General features: G+C 41.9%; 1 protein-coding gene across 4 annotated transcripts in view; it reads left to right on the forward strand.

Annotated features, from left to right (window-relative positions):
* EXOC6B (exocyst complex component 6B) overlaps positions 1-19,862 on the forward strand; it is a 449,711-nt gene that overhangs the window by 52,432 nt on the left and 377,417 nt on the right. For all 4 annotated transcript variants that reach the window (XM_077816057.1, XM_077816058.1, XM_077816060.1 and 1 more), the window contains exon 2: positions 18,528-18,693. In XM_077816057.1, coding sequence (XP_077672183.1) covers positions 18,528-18,693 — 166 coding nt within the window. The remainder of the gene's footprint in view (positions 1-18,527; positions 18,694-19,862) is intronic.

The following is a 19,862-nucleotide window of genomic DNA, read 5'->3' on the forward strand; positions in this document are numbered from 1 at the left end:
CTCAAGTTGAGAACCCAGACTCTGAGGCACCCCAGGCTAGTGGAAACTTGAAATTATGTCCTCTAACCATTTTACAAATGGGTAAAGTGGTTGTTAAGACTTGCCAAGGGTTAGACTGGTTTCAGAGTAACAGCCGTGTTAGTCTGTATTCGCAAAAAGAAAAGGAGTCCTTGTGTGTTAGACTGTGTGTTAGTGGCTCAGATGAATAGAACTGAGTGACCCCTGGTTTAACAGCTTTGAAACCACGCTACCAGTCTTTGTGAATGCAGGTGTACTTTTAAATACAGTTACAACAAAATTCCTCCTTCTGTACATTAATCAGCTCTCAGATGCAAACAAGGTCATTCTTGCCTTCTCTTGTCGTGTGCCCACTGCTTTGAATTTATCCTTATGGGTATTTCTGTGCAACGCAGTGGGGGTGGAGGTAGTTTCTTTTTTGGTAACTGAAAGTGCCCCATGCTGGCATGCCTGTAGGGTTGCAGATGTAGATCCCCAGCCCAATGTCAGTAGTTACGCTGATCACCCAGTTTTTGCTTTTATTTGTAAATGCGCCAGAAGTGCCAATGAACATTACCAAATGCTTTCTGTGTCATCCTAGTAACTGCTTCCTATTCCAGCACACTACCTCTGTGGCAATCCCAGGAAGCAAAAAGCTGTGTCCTGGAATCAAATGTTTTAAATTACATCCAGTGAAGCATCGCAAAGGAATAGCGCTGTGTGACTGCAGGCTGTTGGTTTTTTTTCTCGGTTTAAGCATAGAATAATAGATGTATAGATCTGGAAGGGACCTCAAGAGGTCATCTAGTCTAGCCTCCCGTGCTGAGGCAGGACCAAGTAGGTATGCCTACATCATTCCTTGTAGGTGTTTTGTTTAACCTTTCTTTAAACACTTTGGAAGCCTATTCCAGTGCTTAACTATCCTTATATATAATTATCCTTAGAAAGTTTTTCCTAATATCTAACCTAAACCTCCTTTGCTACAGGACATGGAGAACACTTGATTGCCATCCTCTTTATAGCAGTCCTTAACATATTTGAAGACTGTTATCAGATTTCCCCCTCAGTTGTCTTTTTGGAGGACTAAACATGCCCAATTGTTTTAAACCTTTCCTCATAGGTCTGGTTTTCTAAACATTTTTGTTGTTGTTGTTGTAGATCTCATCTGGAGTCTCTCCAATTTGTCCACATCTTTTCTAAAGTGTGACACCACTCTTCCCCCCCTCCCCCCCCCCCTCCCCCCCTCCCGGCAGAGCTGGACCCAGTACTTAGAGGCCTCACCAGTACTGAATAGAGCAGGACAATTGCCTCCTGTGTCATACATGCAATGTCTTATTAGCCTGTATCTTACTAGCACAGTTAGCTGGTCAAGACCATTTTCTTTTAGTTAACAGGCTTCGTGCTGTGAGATTTCAACTGCTGTATTTTAACTTTGAAAATACAAAGGAGGAAACTCTACATTTATAGTGAAGTGTGTAATTATACAGATGGTTAGCTGTAACCATTACTAATTCTTTTTTTTTTTAAAGGCAGGTATTCCATTTCCAGCCCTAAATTAACTTTGTTTGACAACTGAGTCCTCATAAAAAGACTCACTTTTTGTTTTGCAAGTAATTCTGCATACGCAAGGGCTTTCTAGTCGCAGCTGTGGCTAGGCTCTACAAAAGAGTTCTCTATCAGTCACCTTCCATTTAGACACCTGTATGAGGTGGCCAACCTTACAAGAGTTCAGCACCTAGAAGTTCCTGTTTTCCTCAATGGGAGCCACTGGTTGCTGAAGCGTTTTGAGAATCTGACTCTAATTCTGAGTGCCAAGCGCTTATGAAAATGTTACTTGCAATGCATGTTAGTATGAATGAGTAATGTTTGTGTATTTGCGGGCCTGGAGTGGGTTGGAGGAGATTAGGCCCCAACATACACTTGAACTGTTGTTGTTAATTTGTCATGGTGAATTTAAAGTCTTCTTGCTTCTGATTTCCATTGGTGGGAGGGCGTGGTGATGAGAGCAGGCGATTGGCTTTATTTCCAGCACTGCCATTGATTTGCTATGTGACCATAAGCAAGTCACATAATTGCTCTGTTTAACTTGCCCTGCTAAGTTTAATGCATTGTAAAATGTGCAGAACACCTATCTTATGGGGATGTTACGATGGATGGTTTGTGAAATATTTTGATGGCTACAGGTGAAAGATGGTGTTTAAGGGCAAACAGTTGCTTGAAGTTCTTGTATAGATCTTTAAAAAGCAGCTTAAAAGAGGTACTTCTCTGATTTTTTTTTTTTACTGTGGTTTATCTGTTCTTTGTAATGTTACACATCTAAGAAGATTACTGAACACGTTTTAGATGTGCCTTAAGAGACAAGAACCAAAATTTTATTCCTGAGGGAATTCTGGATCACTGCGCACATGCAGAATTCCTGTCCCTCGCAGATTTCTTTGCTTCCCTGTAGAAAAATGACTTTCTGACAGGGAAGCAAAGGGAAGCCTCAAGAGCAGTATGTTTTGGGTGCCCAGAGCAGCTGGCAGAAAGGTAAATCACTGCAGGGGGTGGGGTGAGCCTGGCCGGTGTCTCCTAACCTGTACTGGGCTCAGCTGCTAGTCCCGGCTGGGCTGAGAGGCTGGGAAGGATGGGACTTGCTCTTCCCCTTCACAGAGCAGCTAGGTCCAGGTCAGACTCAACCCCAGAAATCTCCCTTGGCTGCAGGAAGCTCTGCAAACACTCCACACCAGCTTCCTGCACCCACCACTTCTCAACTGTGGAGGGGAGGGATCACTGTACGGGTAACTGCTCCCCTGTCAGCCCAAACCCTGTGCATCCGGACCCACCATACCTAGAGCATCCTGCTGAACCTCACCCCCCCTTACACTCAGAACCTCCACACCGACAAGCCCCATTCATTTCCTCTGCACTTGGACCACCTGGATGAGCTCCCAGACCCCCACCGCACTGAGCCCCAACCAGCTGCACCTGAATCCCTACCCCACTGAGCCCCCCAAACCCAGACTCCCCCTCCGCTGAACTCCAACCACCTTCACCAGGACCCCCTTGCAGAGTCCTACTGCCCCTGCACCTGGAACCCCACAGCAAGCCCCTGTCTATCCAGATTCTCCCCTGCACCTGGATCCCCCACTGAGCCGCCCACACCCAGATGGCCCCATACAGAACCCGCTCCCTCCACACTTGGATCCTGCTGGGTTGATCCTGCCTGCCAGCACCTGGCATGGAGGGGCAGGCCTGGTCCTTGTGTTGTCAGTGTTGGGTGCAGCCTCACCATTGAGTCGATGTCCTGGGAACGAGCTGCAGAGTGATCCCTCCCCTCTCCATGCAGCCACTGTGCTCCCCACTGCCATGCTGGAGTCTCCACATGTGTTTGATAAATTAAAATTTGCGGAACTTTAAAATACTGTGTGCAGAATTTTATTTTTTTAGCACAGAATTTTTAATTTTTTGCAGCAGAATTCCCTCAGGAGTAAAGTTTGCAGGCTCCTGTCCTACTTTTCAGTACAGTATAGCCTTTGTGAAATTGTAGTTGATTATTCAGGGAGAAGGTGTTACAATATTTCCAGATTGCTTTTGTTAACTACTGTTTGGGTTTCAGTTTTCTGAGAACCTTTCCTCTTGATTCTGTGTCTGGCTTTTAACTCTTATGAAATCCACTGCAACTGGAGTCTGGATTGCTCATCAGCAGAGGTACCTGGCTTCAGCTGCTCTGTGCTTGAAGTTCAACTTGAGGCCTTCCAGGTAGTCAGTTTGGACTCATTTTAGTCATCTTCACACCAAAATCAAGCTGCTTGTTGTTTCGCACAGTAACTCTGCTTGAAGAGAAGCCTAAACTAAATGCAATTTAGAATTTACAACACTAGGTGGTGGTGTCCCTGAATGTCTGGTTGAAGACTGGGATGATCTAGTTTATTCAGACTAAGGAGCCACCAGGTTTTCAGTGTCTCTGTTTTTTAGTTACCTCTCTGTCAACGTGTCCACTTCTCCCACAAGCGTCTTGACTCTCTTCCATGCTGCCCCTTCCTCATGAAACACCATTCGTAAATTAGTATGAGAAACCACAACATTCTCCTTCAGATCATTCCCCAGAACTTGCCTCTACTTTGATGGCTGCCGGAAGCCCCCAACTGGCTATAGCTGGGGAGAGGACCAGTGATATTTACCCAATTTAAAAAAAACAACAACATACTTTTGATTTCAGAAATGTCAGGTCCTGTGCATAGCCAGCCCATGGAATTGTGGGATACTTCTGGATGACTCCCTGGACCTGAGTCAAGCAGGGCTACGGCTACACTGCAAAGCAATAGGGCTCGGACCCCTGGGTCCCAGCTTGACTCGAACTCGGACCCTGGTTTAGCACACATTCTTATTTCTACCACCTATCTCTTCCTTTCTCTTCTAGTGTATTATACCCACTTGTTATGCCTTGTCTTAGATTAGATTGTAAGCTGTTTTGGGCAAGGACTTTAACTTGTGTTTCTCCAGCACTCACCCCCCCGACTCACTGATACTGGTTAGGGTCTCTGGGTGCTTTCTTAATATAAATATATCATCAGATATATCATCAATTTACAAAGGGGGAAACTGAGGCACAAAAATTAAGTGATTTACCCAAAGAAGGCCACACAATAAGTCAACATGAGAGCTGACTTCAACATTCGGTGGTGCTAGCCTGGGACTCGGAGACCCCAGTACAGTTCCCTGTGCTGGATTCCTGTTTTACCTTGGGCAAGTTGCATATTCTCTTGCCTCAGTTTCCTTGACGTATGTTAATATATGAAAAAATAAAAAGATTGTTGGGAGTAATGTACATCCCTACCTCACGGGCATTGTGAGATAAATACCCTAATGATTGTGAGCCCCCTCCCCCCACTATGGTAATGGGGACTAAAGATATGCCTTAGATAGACATACACTTACAAATAAGCTATATCTTCAGTAACTAAATCACCATTAATGCAAAGCTTCTGTCAGTGGAGTGAAGACATTCCCAATGTCTGGATGCTTTTTGAGCTTTATTGTACTAATATGTGATGTTTGAGGCATGAAACAATTATATGCAGAGGGGCCAGTGTTCTCACCGTGCCCAGGACTACATCTTATTCCATTACTCCCATATTGTGCCTATTCAGTAATAGAAATAATAATACCAGTCCATCCCTTCCTGGCATGAAGGTGACATAACTTGATTGATTTCCGATGTGTGTGTGTGTGTGTGTGTGTGTGTGTGTGTGTGGAGGGGGGGAGGGAGGGGGAAAACTGAGAGAAATCCTAACCTGAGGAAGGAATTCTGTCAGTGGCTAGTTTCCTGGTCCTTTTTACCTCACGCAGGGTCTGGCCCTAGATTCTGGAAGGCACTCCAGCAGAAGTTCTAACTCCTGTGCTCAAAAGTCTCCCTATACGTCTAACCTGTTGTTGATCTTGCTGCTGGCTCGTCCTTTTTATACGTAAACAAAGCTGAGCGTTAAATGCATGAAATAGTTACTGAGTTTAGAACTACAGTACTGTGGAAAGAAAAGGAGTACTTGTGGCACCTTAGAGACTAACCAATTGCTCTGGATCTAGTTACTGGGGAAGGGGGAGACAGGACAGGGACTGTCTTTTTGTTATGTTTATATAGAGCCTAGTATAACTAGGCCCTGTTCTATGATTGGGGCCGCTAGTTGGGACCACATTACAAATAATAAATAATAGTATGTTGCTAAAAGATGAATTGCATGGTAAATAATTTTTAAAAAAATTAAGCAATCTTAAATGTCGAAGGGGGAGGATGTTAGGATTGTTATGAATGTGTAGCTTGGAAGCAAATTGGATCGATTCCATCAATCTGTGCCTTGCAGGTATTACAAATTATTTATAGAGCTGGAATAATTTCATTGGCAGCTATGTTACAAATTGTAGCGCGCCCCCCCCCCCTTTTTTTTTTTTTTTTTTTTGCTTAAAGGAAAGCTGCACTAGTTTTTTTTTTTTTTTTACTTTTCACTATTTCTCAGTCTCTGATAACTATCTTTGGTGGTGGTGTCTCTGTAAGTGACAATTGCCACTGTACAAATTCTTCCAAGAAGTTGGTCCAGGACATGGGGAATGAAGCTCTTGCAACTTAGGGCATGGTTTAAGCCGGGGACTTTCAAGTTGTTATGGGAAGACTGGATAGAATTTACAATTTGAGTCACTTGATTTTATATACTTTCCCACGGGAGTTGCGTTATCTACTTTGTCAGGTTATCAGAATGGTAGCTTCCAATTTGAATCTTTTAAGTTTGATATTATATTTTTTTGGTATTCTAATCTGTTTTTTAAAGATGTAGTGACTAGAATATTAATGCTTTAAAAGTTTGAAAATATTTTTTATTCGGTTATTCATATTCTGAACCAAGAGCATATTTTTGCATACAGTTTGCTCCAATTTTTTCTACATGGAGCTGAAATTGGAAGCTTTGTTTGCATAGAATTTTCAACAGTTTATAAGGCATCTGACTATGCTGAAGTGTAAGTGTTTATGCCCCAGCGTCAGTGACTGATCACTGGTCTGAGAATAGTTTTTCTTTGCCAGCAATGATTGCACAGGATTTCTATAGCAGGTTGTAAATCTTGAGATATGGTAGGTCAGATTTTAGGGTCTTAATCTCTATTGTCACTTTTAACAGTTATCAAATGGGAATTGTACTTACCTTATTGTATATAAAATAATCCCATTTTCCTTTCCAACTCTCTGCAGGCAAGAACAATGGTTTGTATAGAATGCACTATGTTTGTGCTCAGCTGCCAAAGAGCCAGCTGAAAGAGGAACCCAGGTTACCCTCAACCCTATGGAAAGGGTTGAGCTAGTTATCGCTGATGTTAGCAAGTAAATCATTTCTGTAGGCAATGGAGGAAACAAAGATGGCTTGTTGGGTAGGGGCAACTTCTCCAAGGACAGGAGTCAGGGATGTCATTTTGAATCCTCTAATAGCGTGGTGTGAACAATGGAGAATTAGCCACACCTATGAATTAACTGAAATGCAACTATTTTGCACAGTGTTGCTGTATTCTGGATTGCATTTGTGCACCACTGCCAACGCTACCTGAAAACAGAATCCGAAAGGCTGCTATATCTAGTGAAGATTTTCCTTCAGGTGGTAGAGTGTCCGATTTTTTTTTTTTTTTATTTTTTTACAACAGACTATGCATTCTGGTGGCCATAAAGTTTGGTCAGCCCTTGAATTAGTGGCATCTTAGATACAATCTCTATTTCAAATACAGTTACACACTTATTAAAGAAAAGTGAAATTAAGACATAAAGGCAAGTGGGGAAATAGGTGTTTATCTGAGACTTGAAAATGAGACACAAATTCAGTGGGGTACAGGTACAGGAAGGATGATCTCCTTCTAAAAATGCCTGCATTGCATAGATTGATGGAGTTTAAGGCCAGAAAGGGACCATTAGGTATCTTCCTAATATCTCAGAGTATGACATTTCACCAAATCACTTCTATATTGAGCCCAATAACTTTTTTGGCTAACACGTATTTTCCAGAAAGACATTCAGTCTTGGTCTGAAGACACCAAGATATGGAGAATCCACCTCTTCCCATGGTAGTTTGTTTGAGTGGTTAATCACTTTCACTGTTAAAATTTGTACCTTATTTCTAATTTGTATTTATCTGGCTTCAGCTTCCAGCCTTTAATTCTTGATATGCCTTTCTCCATTAGAAAAAAGAGCCCATTAATACCTGGTATTTTCTCCCCCCCAAAGTACTTTATATTGTAAACAAGTCACCTCATGATTTTCTTTTTGATAAGTTAAACAGATTTAGCTCATTAGGTCTCTCTCTGTAAGGCATTTTCTCAGTTCTCAATTAATTTTTGTGGGTCTTTTCTGTAGCCTCTCCAAATTTTTCAATATCCTTTTTAAAATGTGGATGCCAGAACTGGGTGTAAGATTCCAGTATCGGTCTCACCAATGCAATATGCAGAGGTAAAATCACCTCCCTACTCTCTCTGCCCTTGAGGAATGAGAGAGAGCTAAATTATATTCCAATTAATGTATAGCTACTTTCATTTTAAACAGTGCAGTTTTTATTTAGTAGATTTATTTAATAGAGGCAGAGGTATGCCCACCAAAGAGGGAAAATTGATGTATATAATTCAGCCTCTTCTTCTCTCTGTGTTGTAGAACATATACTCTGCATCCAAGCCATTCTATGTTCCCCTTTGTTTTATTTTTAATAAAGAACTGAATGTGCTGGAACACCATGGTAGGCCAAGCAGAGGTGAGATGAGGACATTGTGGTGTCTTTAATACCGTGTCCTCTGGCATTTACGCATGTGACTGACCCATATTTCAACACTTTTGCCAACCATAGTACATGAGGTATGAACACTGAGATTCCCCGCAAAGGAAGTGTGACTGGGGCACATTGCTAAATCTCTTCCATTGTAAACCAGTGTTTTTGTTTACCGTTATTGTAAAGATGATTATTTCAGTTTAATATTAACCAGCTTGGAGGGGCTGAATTTATCTTGCTTGGTTCTAGCTAGCATTCCTGTCCTACACATGGTGCAAATCAACTGTCCTTCCAACTTGAAAGAGTTTGAGACAGTAGGGCCCACTGACGCATCGCTTTTGTTCTTGGGGAATTGTTTCCATTGTGCTCTCTAAAAGGAGGGAAATTAAAAGCTTTGCTCATGGCCAGTTCTCTTCATATTTGCCTCAGTTGGGGGGATTCTTGTTGGCTGTAGCTGCGCTGGCTGCCTGGCTTTGGGTAGCTCCCTACATTTCCTGGCGCTTTTCAACACCGCATGTTAATTTTTTTCAAGCTCTCCCTCTTAGTTGCAGATGATAAAAGGCCTGTTTCCTAATAGGAAGATTGTAACCAAGCTGTTCAAACTTAATTTAAATTGGAGTCATTATTCTTGACTTCCTCTTCTTAAAGACTTGTTTGGACTTGCTGGCACAAAGCAGCTCCCGTGTTCCACCCCAGATGTGGCTGGGTGATCCCTGTATTACATTCTTTAAATTGCTTTGCTCCTGTAAATAAGCAACTGAGTGGTACTTCAGACCACTTAATAAATATTAAGAGGGCCCAATCCTGCACCTCTGAAGTTGATGGGAGGGTTGATGTTGACTTTAGTGGAAAGAGAATTGGGCCCTAAGTAGCTCACATATTAGGCTGTTTGCTTTTTTTTTAAAAAAGCATCTGTGCATATTTGCCCTCCTAGGTCTTAGCCTGTTAGTGTGACACTTGTGGAACTCAACTAGTCTTGAGGGCTTTTTGGCCCTTGAGGGCAGAGGTAGCAGGGGAGAATTCTATTCAGACCCTCTACTGGCTGTTATGTATGTCAACACCACTGAGTATAAAAGTACACCCTCGCCAAGGATGTTGCTGACTTTATCTCCCACAAGCTTCAGAGACCTTGGCAGCTTCACCTTTGGTGCTGCATTCCAGAATCCTGAGCTGGAATTCATTTGGGGGAAGAATTTGATGGTCTCTGCAGCTCTTTGCATTGTGGGTACCAGGCTTGCATAGCTAAAGGATGGAGCTATGGAAAGAGACCTCCATCCTGGTTGATTCCCTCCCTACAAAAAAACGGTAGGAGCATAAAAAGCTAGTCTTCAAGAGTGCAGGACTGGCTCGGTACCAGATATGGAAATCCTTTGACTCAGGTGAAATGATGGTCAGGGCAGTTGATGTGGCTACTTGGCCACAGGCATCCAGATTCTACCAGGAGGTTCACAGGAAGATCCAAGACCTGCTTCATGCCAGTGAGGATGTGTCTGAGGAGCAGATGGTCTTCTTTGCAGCAAGCAAAGGAGACAACAGGCTGCACTTTGTTTCCAGGGCCTGCATCTTGCTCCCTGGGTTCCTCCTTCAAGATAGGAAGAGGAAAAATTCCTGGTCTGGGAGTCTGCTTTTACATCAATGACTAGCAGGAAAGGAGAAGAACGGTATCACAGACTGCTGAGGCGTGCCTGCTAGGCTCGCTCCACAGACCACATTTTCTTCCAAAACAAATGTAAAAATGTGACTTAGGACAGTTTCCCTGAATTGAAAATCTTTATTCTGGATTTTTTAAGAGAATTGCCAGTAGCTCAGTAGAGAGGGCATGAAAAACTGGTCAGGAAAACCTACTAGTTGCCTATTCACAACGAAAAGAGCCTCTGAGGTATAATACAGACTCTCAGAAATCTCCAAACCAATATCCATGAAGCAGTTCAACCAAGTGGTTGAATTCTTTTCTAGCATCTAGAAATACCAGAATAAATATGCACTTAATTCATTTAGGTGCCCAAGTAGAAACCAGAGTCCTCTTTTATATGCTAAGTTTCTCTGTCTAACTTATGTCCTTGACTCTGGTACTGACCCACTGTGTAGCCTTGGGAAATCGCATCCCCTTTCTGGTTAACTGAGGCACACGATGGGAAATGATTATAAAAATCTCTCCCTCAAACGGGTGTTGTGAAAAATTGCTTTGAGGTACTCTGCTTTGGATCACTATTTGGTGTATGTTTTATCATGATGAGTGCAGGGGACTGGACTAGGTGACCTCTCGAGGTCCCTTCCAGTTCTATGATACTATGATTACACAAAAAGAAAAGGAGTACTTGTGGCACCTTAGAGACTAACCAGTTTATTTGAGCATGAGCTTTCGTGAGCTACAGCTCACTTCATCAGATACATACCGTGGAAACTGCAGCAGACTTTATATATACACAGAGAATATGAAACAATACCTCCTCCCACCCCACTGTCCTGCTGGTAATAGCTTATCTAAAGTAATCGTCAGGTTAGGCCATTTCCAGCTCATGCTCAAATAAACTGGTTAGTCTCTAAGGTGCCACAAGTACTCCTTTTCTTTTTGCGAATACAGACTAACACGGCTGTTACTCTGAAACCTATGATTACACAGTGGCCAGAGCTTGGGTGGGCCCACTTGTGAAAAATGAAATAAAAACAAAGGTAGGAAGATTCGGGGCCCGATTAAATACAAAATGATGAGGAAATAAAACAATGACAAAACACCAGGAAATTTGTTCCTTTGCCCTTAATTCATCTTTGTGTGAAGTGATTCCATAGGTCTTGCCACAGTGTGATACACTTAGGACTGGCATGTTAGTAAGGAGTGGCATTTGCATTTTCTCTGTACAATCTGCACTTGTGCCACACATGAGTGGCATCTGGTTTGAGATGGCTCATGTCCATGACTGGTCAACAAAGAGGCTTCTGACTTCTTTTTTTATCAGACTAAACTAAGCCAAAATTAGCCACCCGAACCAAAATAAGCATCTGAATGTAAACTTGCACAGATTTTACTAAATTGGTTTTAAAAAACACCTCTAGTTAACCCAGTGACTGTTTGTCTGTAGACAAGATCTTGGTAAATTCTTGACACAGTGAATTGACAGCGATGAGATTAATTGTAGCATCCTGTTAAGTGTCTGCTTGCTAACGAGACCCGAAGCTTATCGAAGTGTACTACTTTGGCAGTGTGACTCTTGAGAAGCCATAGTTGCTGCTGCACTAGTCTTCCTACCAACTTTAACAGTGAGGGCGCTAGCCTAGACATGGACAGTGAACACTAGTATTTTAGGCTCTCTATGCTGTCTAACCCTGTTCGGAACAGGGCTCCTCAATAGTGTGGTGGAGGGCTAGTCTACACGAGATATTCTGGAATAACATAGGGTGGGAATTTAAAGCGGAATCGCTCTTTCCGAACAACTCCATGTGTGGATACTTATTTCAGAATCTGCTTCCAAAATCTGTTAAGCTAGTTTGGGGAAAAAAGTATTTTTTATTCTGGAATAAACGATTTCATACCTCGAGTAATTCCAGAATAATTTATGTAGCGAAGCCCTAACTTGACGCCACCACCTACTGGTAGAGGTTGACTCGGTGGTAGTAAAGGGAAGGAATTTTAGAAAAAAATCTTAGTATAGATAGGTCTGAAGGTGTCGAGTAAATATTGAGATCCCGTCTCTTTATGGTAATTAGCAGGCCCATGGCACTTTTGTTAGAGTAGGGATATTAACTGTAGTTTCTTGGCCAAATCCCTGCTTGGATAATTGTTCAGATTCCCTAAATTTTTCCGTACAATTTCTTAATTTCCTGTCCTAAACTTACGTAGTAATTTTATTAAGCAGCTGCTGTATTCGCTCCAGAAGTGGCCCCACTTCTGTGCGGAGGAAGTGATCTATATGTATCCCTTTCCTACTTAATAGGGTGTTGAGACATGATTCATGGCTGTAAGGTGCTTTGAGATTTTCAGATGAAGAGTGCTACTGAAGTTTAGCATATTAATAAAGATCCAGAACATATTAATAAAATCATTGTTTTCTGAATAAAAAACCATGCATTCACACCTCATACTGTTATTTTCTTTACAATCTTCCCCTTGCCCCAAGGCTGCTATCACTAAGGTATGCCTTAGTGTTTGAGATGTTCAGGTCCTGGTGTGATATTACAGTATCTACCTGTACACTTTGTGTAACACCTAGACAAGTGTGGGAAGAGTGGTAGCTTGCCTGAATTTTGCATTATCTTGCTTTGGTTGGCCTGTGTCCTGTTGTTACTTAAATGACGCCCTTGGAACGTTAAAGGCCCTGTATCTACTTCCTGTTTCCCTAAGTTTCCTATTCTAGCAAAACCATGCAGGAACCATCATCTATGACAGAGCTGACAGTCACATCATATTCTGCTGTAAGTGGTGAAGGCAGGCGCTGAGGAAATCCATGTTGCATGAAAGGTGTTAATCGGTGGCATCTAATGTTGCTGCGCTGGTTGGATTCAAAGATTAGCATCCTAGCTACACAAACTGTGGGGATTGGGGTTACAATGGGATAGCTTCTTGACCTCCTTATAATATGGTTAGGTCTTGCTTGTAAGGGCAGAGTCAAACCGTATTTTAACTGCTATTCAGCCCTATTAGAGCCCTGCAAAGAGCAGGATTTATTTTCAGGAGCTGCTTTCTAGCATAGAATCTAATGACAACATAATACCACTTCCTCTAGTAGTTTGCTAATGTTTACCGTTGTTAAAGGGACTCTGTCAATGTTGGTTGAAAATGAAGGTTTTGAATTTATACAAATAAAGGAACCACTTTCTAGACTGTTAATACAAAATTTGTCACGATTACAAAAATACTTTTAATTAAAAGTATGCAAGAGTGGTGTGGCTGTAATGTTTGTAACCCAAATGTCAGAACGCTCTGCTGGTTCAGGAAAACCTGAAAGTGGATTGACTGATCGATCATCACTTGAAAAACTTAGTGAAGTGCACAAATAAAAGTAGCGTACAAGATGAAAAGGAAATTCAGTACTTAAGATTTTCAGTTGAAAAAATTTCAGGTATTAGTAACACGAGTAAGAGAACTGGTTGTTTTAAAAAAAAAAAAAAAAAAAGTATAATCTGCTGGTGTCCCTTTGCTACACAGACATTTTGCAAATCGCAAGAATGTGAACACAGGAACTCAATGATTTTGGTGTTTCACATTGTGTACGAAACAGATCTGAGCCTGTCAAACTTTGTTTGACCCTTCCATGGGCATGTTGCATTAATCTTTTTTTTTTTTACATTATGCAGTAATTAATTTTTTTCATCTCATTTTTAACGTTCATAATAAACAAAATGCTAGAGCTTTTATGTAGCCGAATGAGAAGAAATGTTTCAGAGGCCTTAAAACCACTACAGAAGATTAAGAAGGAAAAAAAATAAAATAAAAATTGAAGTCCGGAACCAGACCCAAGAACTTTTTCCACATATTAATTGAAAACAAAAAGCAAGACACTTCTGTTCATTGTCCCCAGAATGTCCTTGCACTGTTCCAGATTTTTTTTTTTATTTTGTCCCCAGAGATTTCTTGGGAGATATTTCCTGCCTCCCTCCCCATTCCTTCTCCTCTTGTAATTTCAGTTTAATTTATTTATATTCTGTTGGAGATCCAATCCTGCAGTCCTAAAGCAGGCAAAACTCCCATTTGGAGTAAAGGTGCAGGGTCAGGCTCCTAATCTGTCATAATTTGCAACTGATTAGAGTGGTGTTAACCACGTTCGTTGGACCTACTCTTTTCAGGATGCAGAACAAACCTATAGAAGTTCCTACACAGGCTGAATACTGGCTTGGGACGCCTTTCTTGTAGTATTGCATTTGTATTTTGCTGTGCTTGCATAAGTCGTCTTTAAACTTCCATAGCACTTTCCATCTGAGGATCTCAAAGACCTTGGCAAATATTAATGAATGAACTCTTAAAGACTCTGAAACCTGTGACATTGGGAAGCATTATCCCTAGTTTACACACAGCTTTTCTATGCCCTTTCCCTCAGTGATGAGCTCAGCCATGCAGGAAGCTTGTGGCAGAGCTTGGAACAGAACCCTGGACTCCTATTTTCCAGGCTTGTCTTTTGTGGTAGCCACAAAACCACGCCGTCCCCCCTTCCTCCCTCCTGTCAACATCTGCCCAGCTTGTGCCTAAATGCATTTTAATGAGTTACTAAGTTGTATGGCAAGGAGTGGTCAAAATGAATCCCAAGGGCTGCATGCAGGCCGTAGCCATCCATGTTCTAGAATGAGGATGTGGCTTATAGACAACAGAGCCCAGTATGCACGACTCCCTTTTGATCTGAGAAGCATGTGGATCAGGGTGGCGAGGTGCAGTGTAGGCCTGACTAAAAGATCCTCACCACCGTGTTAAAGATAAAGGTGGCTTCATATGCTCCAATTCATGCCACTTGGATGGGGCCCTGATGATTGACAGTATGGGCTTCAGATGGGTGAAATTTGGCTGCCCCGTTGTATGGGATAAACTTTGTTAAAAACAAGACTGTCAGACAGAAACTGGTGTGACTCTGGTCCATCATTTGCCTTTTATAACTTTCCTGGAAAGTTTTTTCCATTTGACCTTTGCAAAACCAAAGCTTGTTTTAATGAACATGGGCATTGTGAAACACAGTGACACAATCCAAGGTCGAGTTGAGTCTTGAATTTTTTGTTTTTTAAATTGATTTTTTTATGTGCTCAGTAAACAGAAACATCCAATCGGCAGACATAACAAGGAACGCTTTTACAGAACTTCCGTCGGAACGTTTCCAGGGGCTTTACAAGGTTTCAGCATGGATGCAAATGGTGTAGAGTCCCAGAGAGCGTTAGAAGTGAGGGCAAGAGGAATAATTGGATAAAATGGATGTAGACTAGGTGATGGATGCCCACAGGCATAAGTAGACAAGTAAGAGTGTAGGTCAGAGTATGTAGGAATAATGCAAATAGTAGGGGGAGAAAGCTGACCCAATATAGGGAGAAAGGTGATCCAACAGGAGAGTATAGTATGGCCAAAATACCTAATAATTTGCACTGTTGTAGCTGTGTTGGTCCCAGGATATTAGAGAGACAGGGTGAATGAGGTAATATCTTTTACTGGACCAACTTCTGTTGGTGAGAGAGAAGATTTCAAGCTCCACAGAGCTCTTCTACAAGTCTCTCTCACCAACAGAAATTGAAGATGATGCCTGTCTTATGGGTCATAGTGACAGGGAGCATGGTGGTGGTGTAGACAGTGATGGATAAAGGGGAGAGTTTTGAAGGGAAGACAAGGGTTTTGGCTTTAGCTGTGTTAAGTTTAAGCTGATGATTGATATCTAGGACTCTTAGGATTTGTTGCTTCCTGTCACTGACTCATTCTTTGGCCTTGAATAAGTCACTGGACGTCTGTATCTGTTTTGCCATCTGTAAAATTAGGGAGATGTGAGGCTTGCTTAATGTTCATAAATCATATTGAGACTCTTGGATAATAGGTGTTACATAAATGCAAAACAGTATTTTTCCCGTGGTGGAACTGCATTATGTCAGCTTGGAACTTTTTCAATTAGTGTTTCCATTTTCTTTTAAATTTATAGTGAAGTCTACCAAGGAGTTGTATAGCTGAATAATATATATGCTATTATATTTGCATTTTTGGATTGTAGCTAAGATGCAGGTAATTAGAAAGGATGTGCAGTATTGATTTAGGATATACATAAGGAGCATTGCAAATAAATAGACCATCACTAGATGGCACTCTCTCTCTAAGTTCTAAATAAGTCGTTTCTTGGCAAAACTCTCTACCTGATTACAGTGCAATAAAAACTACCATAATCGATACTGTGGCAACATCCTAGCTTTCGTGAATGTCAGGTCGCTGTCTCTTCAGATGCTTATTCCAAAGGCAGAAACTGGATAGCACTGAAGGAAGCTGTGTTGTGAACTTCAAAGAATTGCATGCCTTTTTACTCTGCTTTTTGTCAATGACCATGAAATGTGCGTAGAATTGGACTTATTTGAAAGCTTTCTTTTGCAATCAATGCAGAATAAGTAAAGACCCTAAATATGCAGGGTTTCTACCCTATTACGACCCTCCTGAGAATGGGAGATTGAAAGCGCATAACTCACAATGTCAGAATACATCATAAGGATAATTATTCAACATTTCCCTCCTCAGCGCTTAGTCCCATTTTGATTTTTACTGTAGACACCTAGGGATGCTATCTTGAGTTCAGAGAGTGAAATTTTCAAGTGACTTAGGAGCACAAATTCTACTGAAAGCCAGACCTGTGTTCCTAAATCACTTAGGTACTTTTCTCCCCCAGCATTACTTAAAATGTTCACTAGGAGCCACCTAGTTGACCACCTCTTCTAAAGGGTTACTTGATACATCTGTTGAGTTGGGTTTTTTTGTATTTCTGTAGTTTCTTTTCATCCCCAACCTTTCAAATCACTGGACAGCAATAGGTTTCAGAGTAACAGCCGTGTTAGTCTGTATTCGCAAAAAGAAAAGGAGTACTTGTGGCACCTTAGAGACTAATCAATTTATTTGAGCATGAGCTTTCGTGAGCTACAGCTCACTTCATCAGATGCATACCGTGGAAACTGCAGCAGACTTTATATATACACAGAGAATATGAAACAATACCTCCTCCCACCCCACTGTCCTGCTGGTAATAGCTTATCTAAAGTAATCTTCAGGTTAGGCCATTTCCAGCACAAATCCAGGTTTTCTCACCCTCCACCCCCCCACACAAATTCACTCTCCTGCTGGTGATAGCCCATCCAAAGTGACAACTCTTTACACAATGTGCATGATAATGAAGTTAGGCCATTTATTACCAGCAGGACAGTGGGGTGGGAGGAGGTATTGTTTCATATTCTCTGTGTATATATAAAGTCTGCTGCAGTTTCCACGGTATGCATCTGATGAAGTGAGCTGTAGCTCACGAAAGCTCATGCTCAAATAAATTGGTTAGTCTCTAAGGTGCCACAAGTACTCCTTTTATTTTTGGACAGCAATAGTGAATTAAGGTATTTGGTCTCTGAAATTACATGACATCACCTTTTTAACACAATTGCTGTAAACGTCGAGGTTTGCAGGAAAATCAGTGAGTCAGTCAAGAAGGCTAAATTCAGAATTAGATGTCTTAAAATTCTCACAGTCTTCAGAATATCCTATGGATTGTAAGCCTGTATTTAAAATCTTTCCGCTCATGTTAGAAAATTAATGTGCTTATGATCAGAAAAAAAGTACCTTTCATACTTTACATCACTCTTTTATCTTTCTGGAATAACATCTGCTTATGTTTGCTGCCAAGACCAAGTTTGTTAGGCTTACGGAGGCAATATATCTGTCGATGGATGAGTTGTAATCTAGTCCACCTCACAGAATTGTCGGTGATGATGCTGTTACAGTGTTTTCTGTCTCTGATGTACGGAGTAAAAAGAACATTGTTTGATTTTGTTTGTTTTTTTTAGGTGTCAGTCTGAGCTTTCCATGCAGGGAGTAATCAAATCTTATATGGGAGTTCTTTGTTTGAATAAATATGGGAACCCAAGAAATCCTGTTGAATGACTTCCGTGAATGTGAATTTTGTGCGTATGGATGTTGTTGGATTGACCTCTCTGGAGATTACCTATTTTTCCCCAACATGGAGGATGAATGCAAGCTTCCACCAGGCCTTCCTGCCTTTGTTCGTTACCTCTGACAGGGAAGGGCCATTTGGGAGGTGAGGTGGGGAGTTCAGTCCCATGTCCCACTTATTCCAGCAGCCCTGCTGACCGTGCTAACAAGGGGGCAATTTGTGTCAGCAGAGACTGTGCTTTTCTCATGTGACTTGTCCTCTGGGAGCTGGTCTGAAGCCCACAGAGTCACTTCATAAAGGCTACCAATCACCCGTCAAATAGCAGCCAGTTTTGGTCTCTGTTGGCCTAACTGGATTTGAACTGCTGACCTAAATAGAGGAGGAAGGTTCTGTGTCCAGTTACCAGTGCCCTGAGTAGAAACGTTGTGGTCTGTGAGAGAAACAGGAATGAAAGCAATTGTTTGTTGAATGGAAAAGAGAAGAACATGTGTGACACAAGAATATCCTCAAACATGAGTTAAAAGTAGAAGTAAAGCGCCACTTTAACCCCCCCCCAACTCTGTCCAGAGGCTATTGGTTATTGTTTAACAACTAGCATTTTGTGAATTTATTCTAAGTAATTATATAGACAGGTAACACAATTCTAACCTCCTTGGAAACTCCTCTTTCTTAGGTCTGTCTATGATGGTGAAGAGCATGGTCGTTTCATGGAAAAACTGGAAGCCCGAATTCGAAACCATGACCGAGAGATTGAGAAAATGTGCAACTTCCATTACCAGGGCTTTGTAGATTCCATCACAGAGCTCCTGAAAGTTAGGGGAGAAGCCCAGAAGCTTAAGGTAAGAGAGAAATTTAGCAAAGACATATCTCTTCTATCAAAGGGTAATATTGTGGCACAATGAAATATTTTCATTTCTGACTTAGGGCTTGTCTTCACTACATTGTTAGCTTGAGGTGTAGCTTTGCTCCTAACATCACTCCCATCCCGTTCCCCCCATAAATCTAGCTTGAGTTAAGGGGTGATTTAAGCTTGAGCTGGCTGGTCCATCAGGAGGGATGGGTTGAAGCTTCAAGCTGGTAATGAAGTTGGGGATGCAGTAGCTCATGTTACAACTGATCAGCTGCTAATTCATTCACTCTGTGTAGTTGGAGTGTTTTGCAGTGTGGTTGCCCTGGGTATGTGTACCTTGCAGTTGACAGTGTGATTGCAGCTCATGTAGACATACATGAGCTACCTCAGATACCAATAGCAATGAGGCTACGACAGCATGGACTTCAGTGCAGTCTGGCCCTTTGAGTATATAACCCGGGTCCCATCAAGGCTTGTACACTGTGTGCTGCTGTGGCTTCGTTGCTTTTGATACCCTAGCTATCTAGATTAAAGCTAGCTCAGTTATGCCTCCATGCTTTGCAATCACTCCCTGCCCCCTCAGTGCAGTGTAGCCATACCCTGAAACGTCAGAAGGACCAAGGTCTCGCCTACACTAGAAAAGCTTTGCTGGTCATTTATACCACTATATCTATACTAGCAAACCCTTCTAGTGTAGACATGCCGTATACCAGCAAAAGACTGCACTTTTGCCAGTATTGCTTATACTAGTCCACTGAGTGAAATAAGCTTTAAGTGCAGATCAGCAGTGGCAAGCAACCCAGGGCTGAGCTCTGAGGGGAAACGGAGAAACCAGATGATAATGGAGTCTGTTCTAGGTATAGGGGGCAGATGGAGTAACAGGTGACCTTGGACCTGTCTCTCAGACACTGTATCCTAAAATGTGGGGAATGAACAATTTTGTCAGTTCTAAAAATATCAGAACAAACCCCCCGCTTCTGAGTTTCCGGAGTTGGGGAAGCTGCCTCATTTTCTTGTGATATCTGCTTTGAGGGTGGTAGGGCATGATTGATGTGTATTCTTGAGGCCTAGTTTCGTTACAGGTTTCAACAGCTTCAACAGGTTTCAAGGAGTCACAGATAGTTTGACAGAAACCATCCAAGGACAGTGAATTGCTGG

The sequence above is a fragment of the Eretmochelys imbricata genome, chromosome 4 (genome assembly GCF_965152235.1).
Source record: "Eretmochelys imbricata isolate rEreImb1 chromosome 4, rEreImb1.hap1, whole genome shotgun sequence".
Lineage (NCBI taxonomy): Eukaryota > Metazoa > Chordata > Testudines > Cheloniidae > Eretmochelys > Eretmochelys imbricata.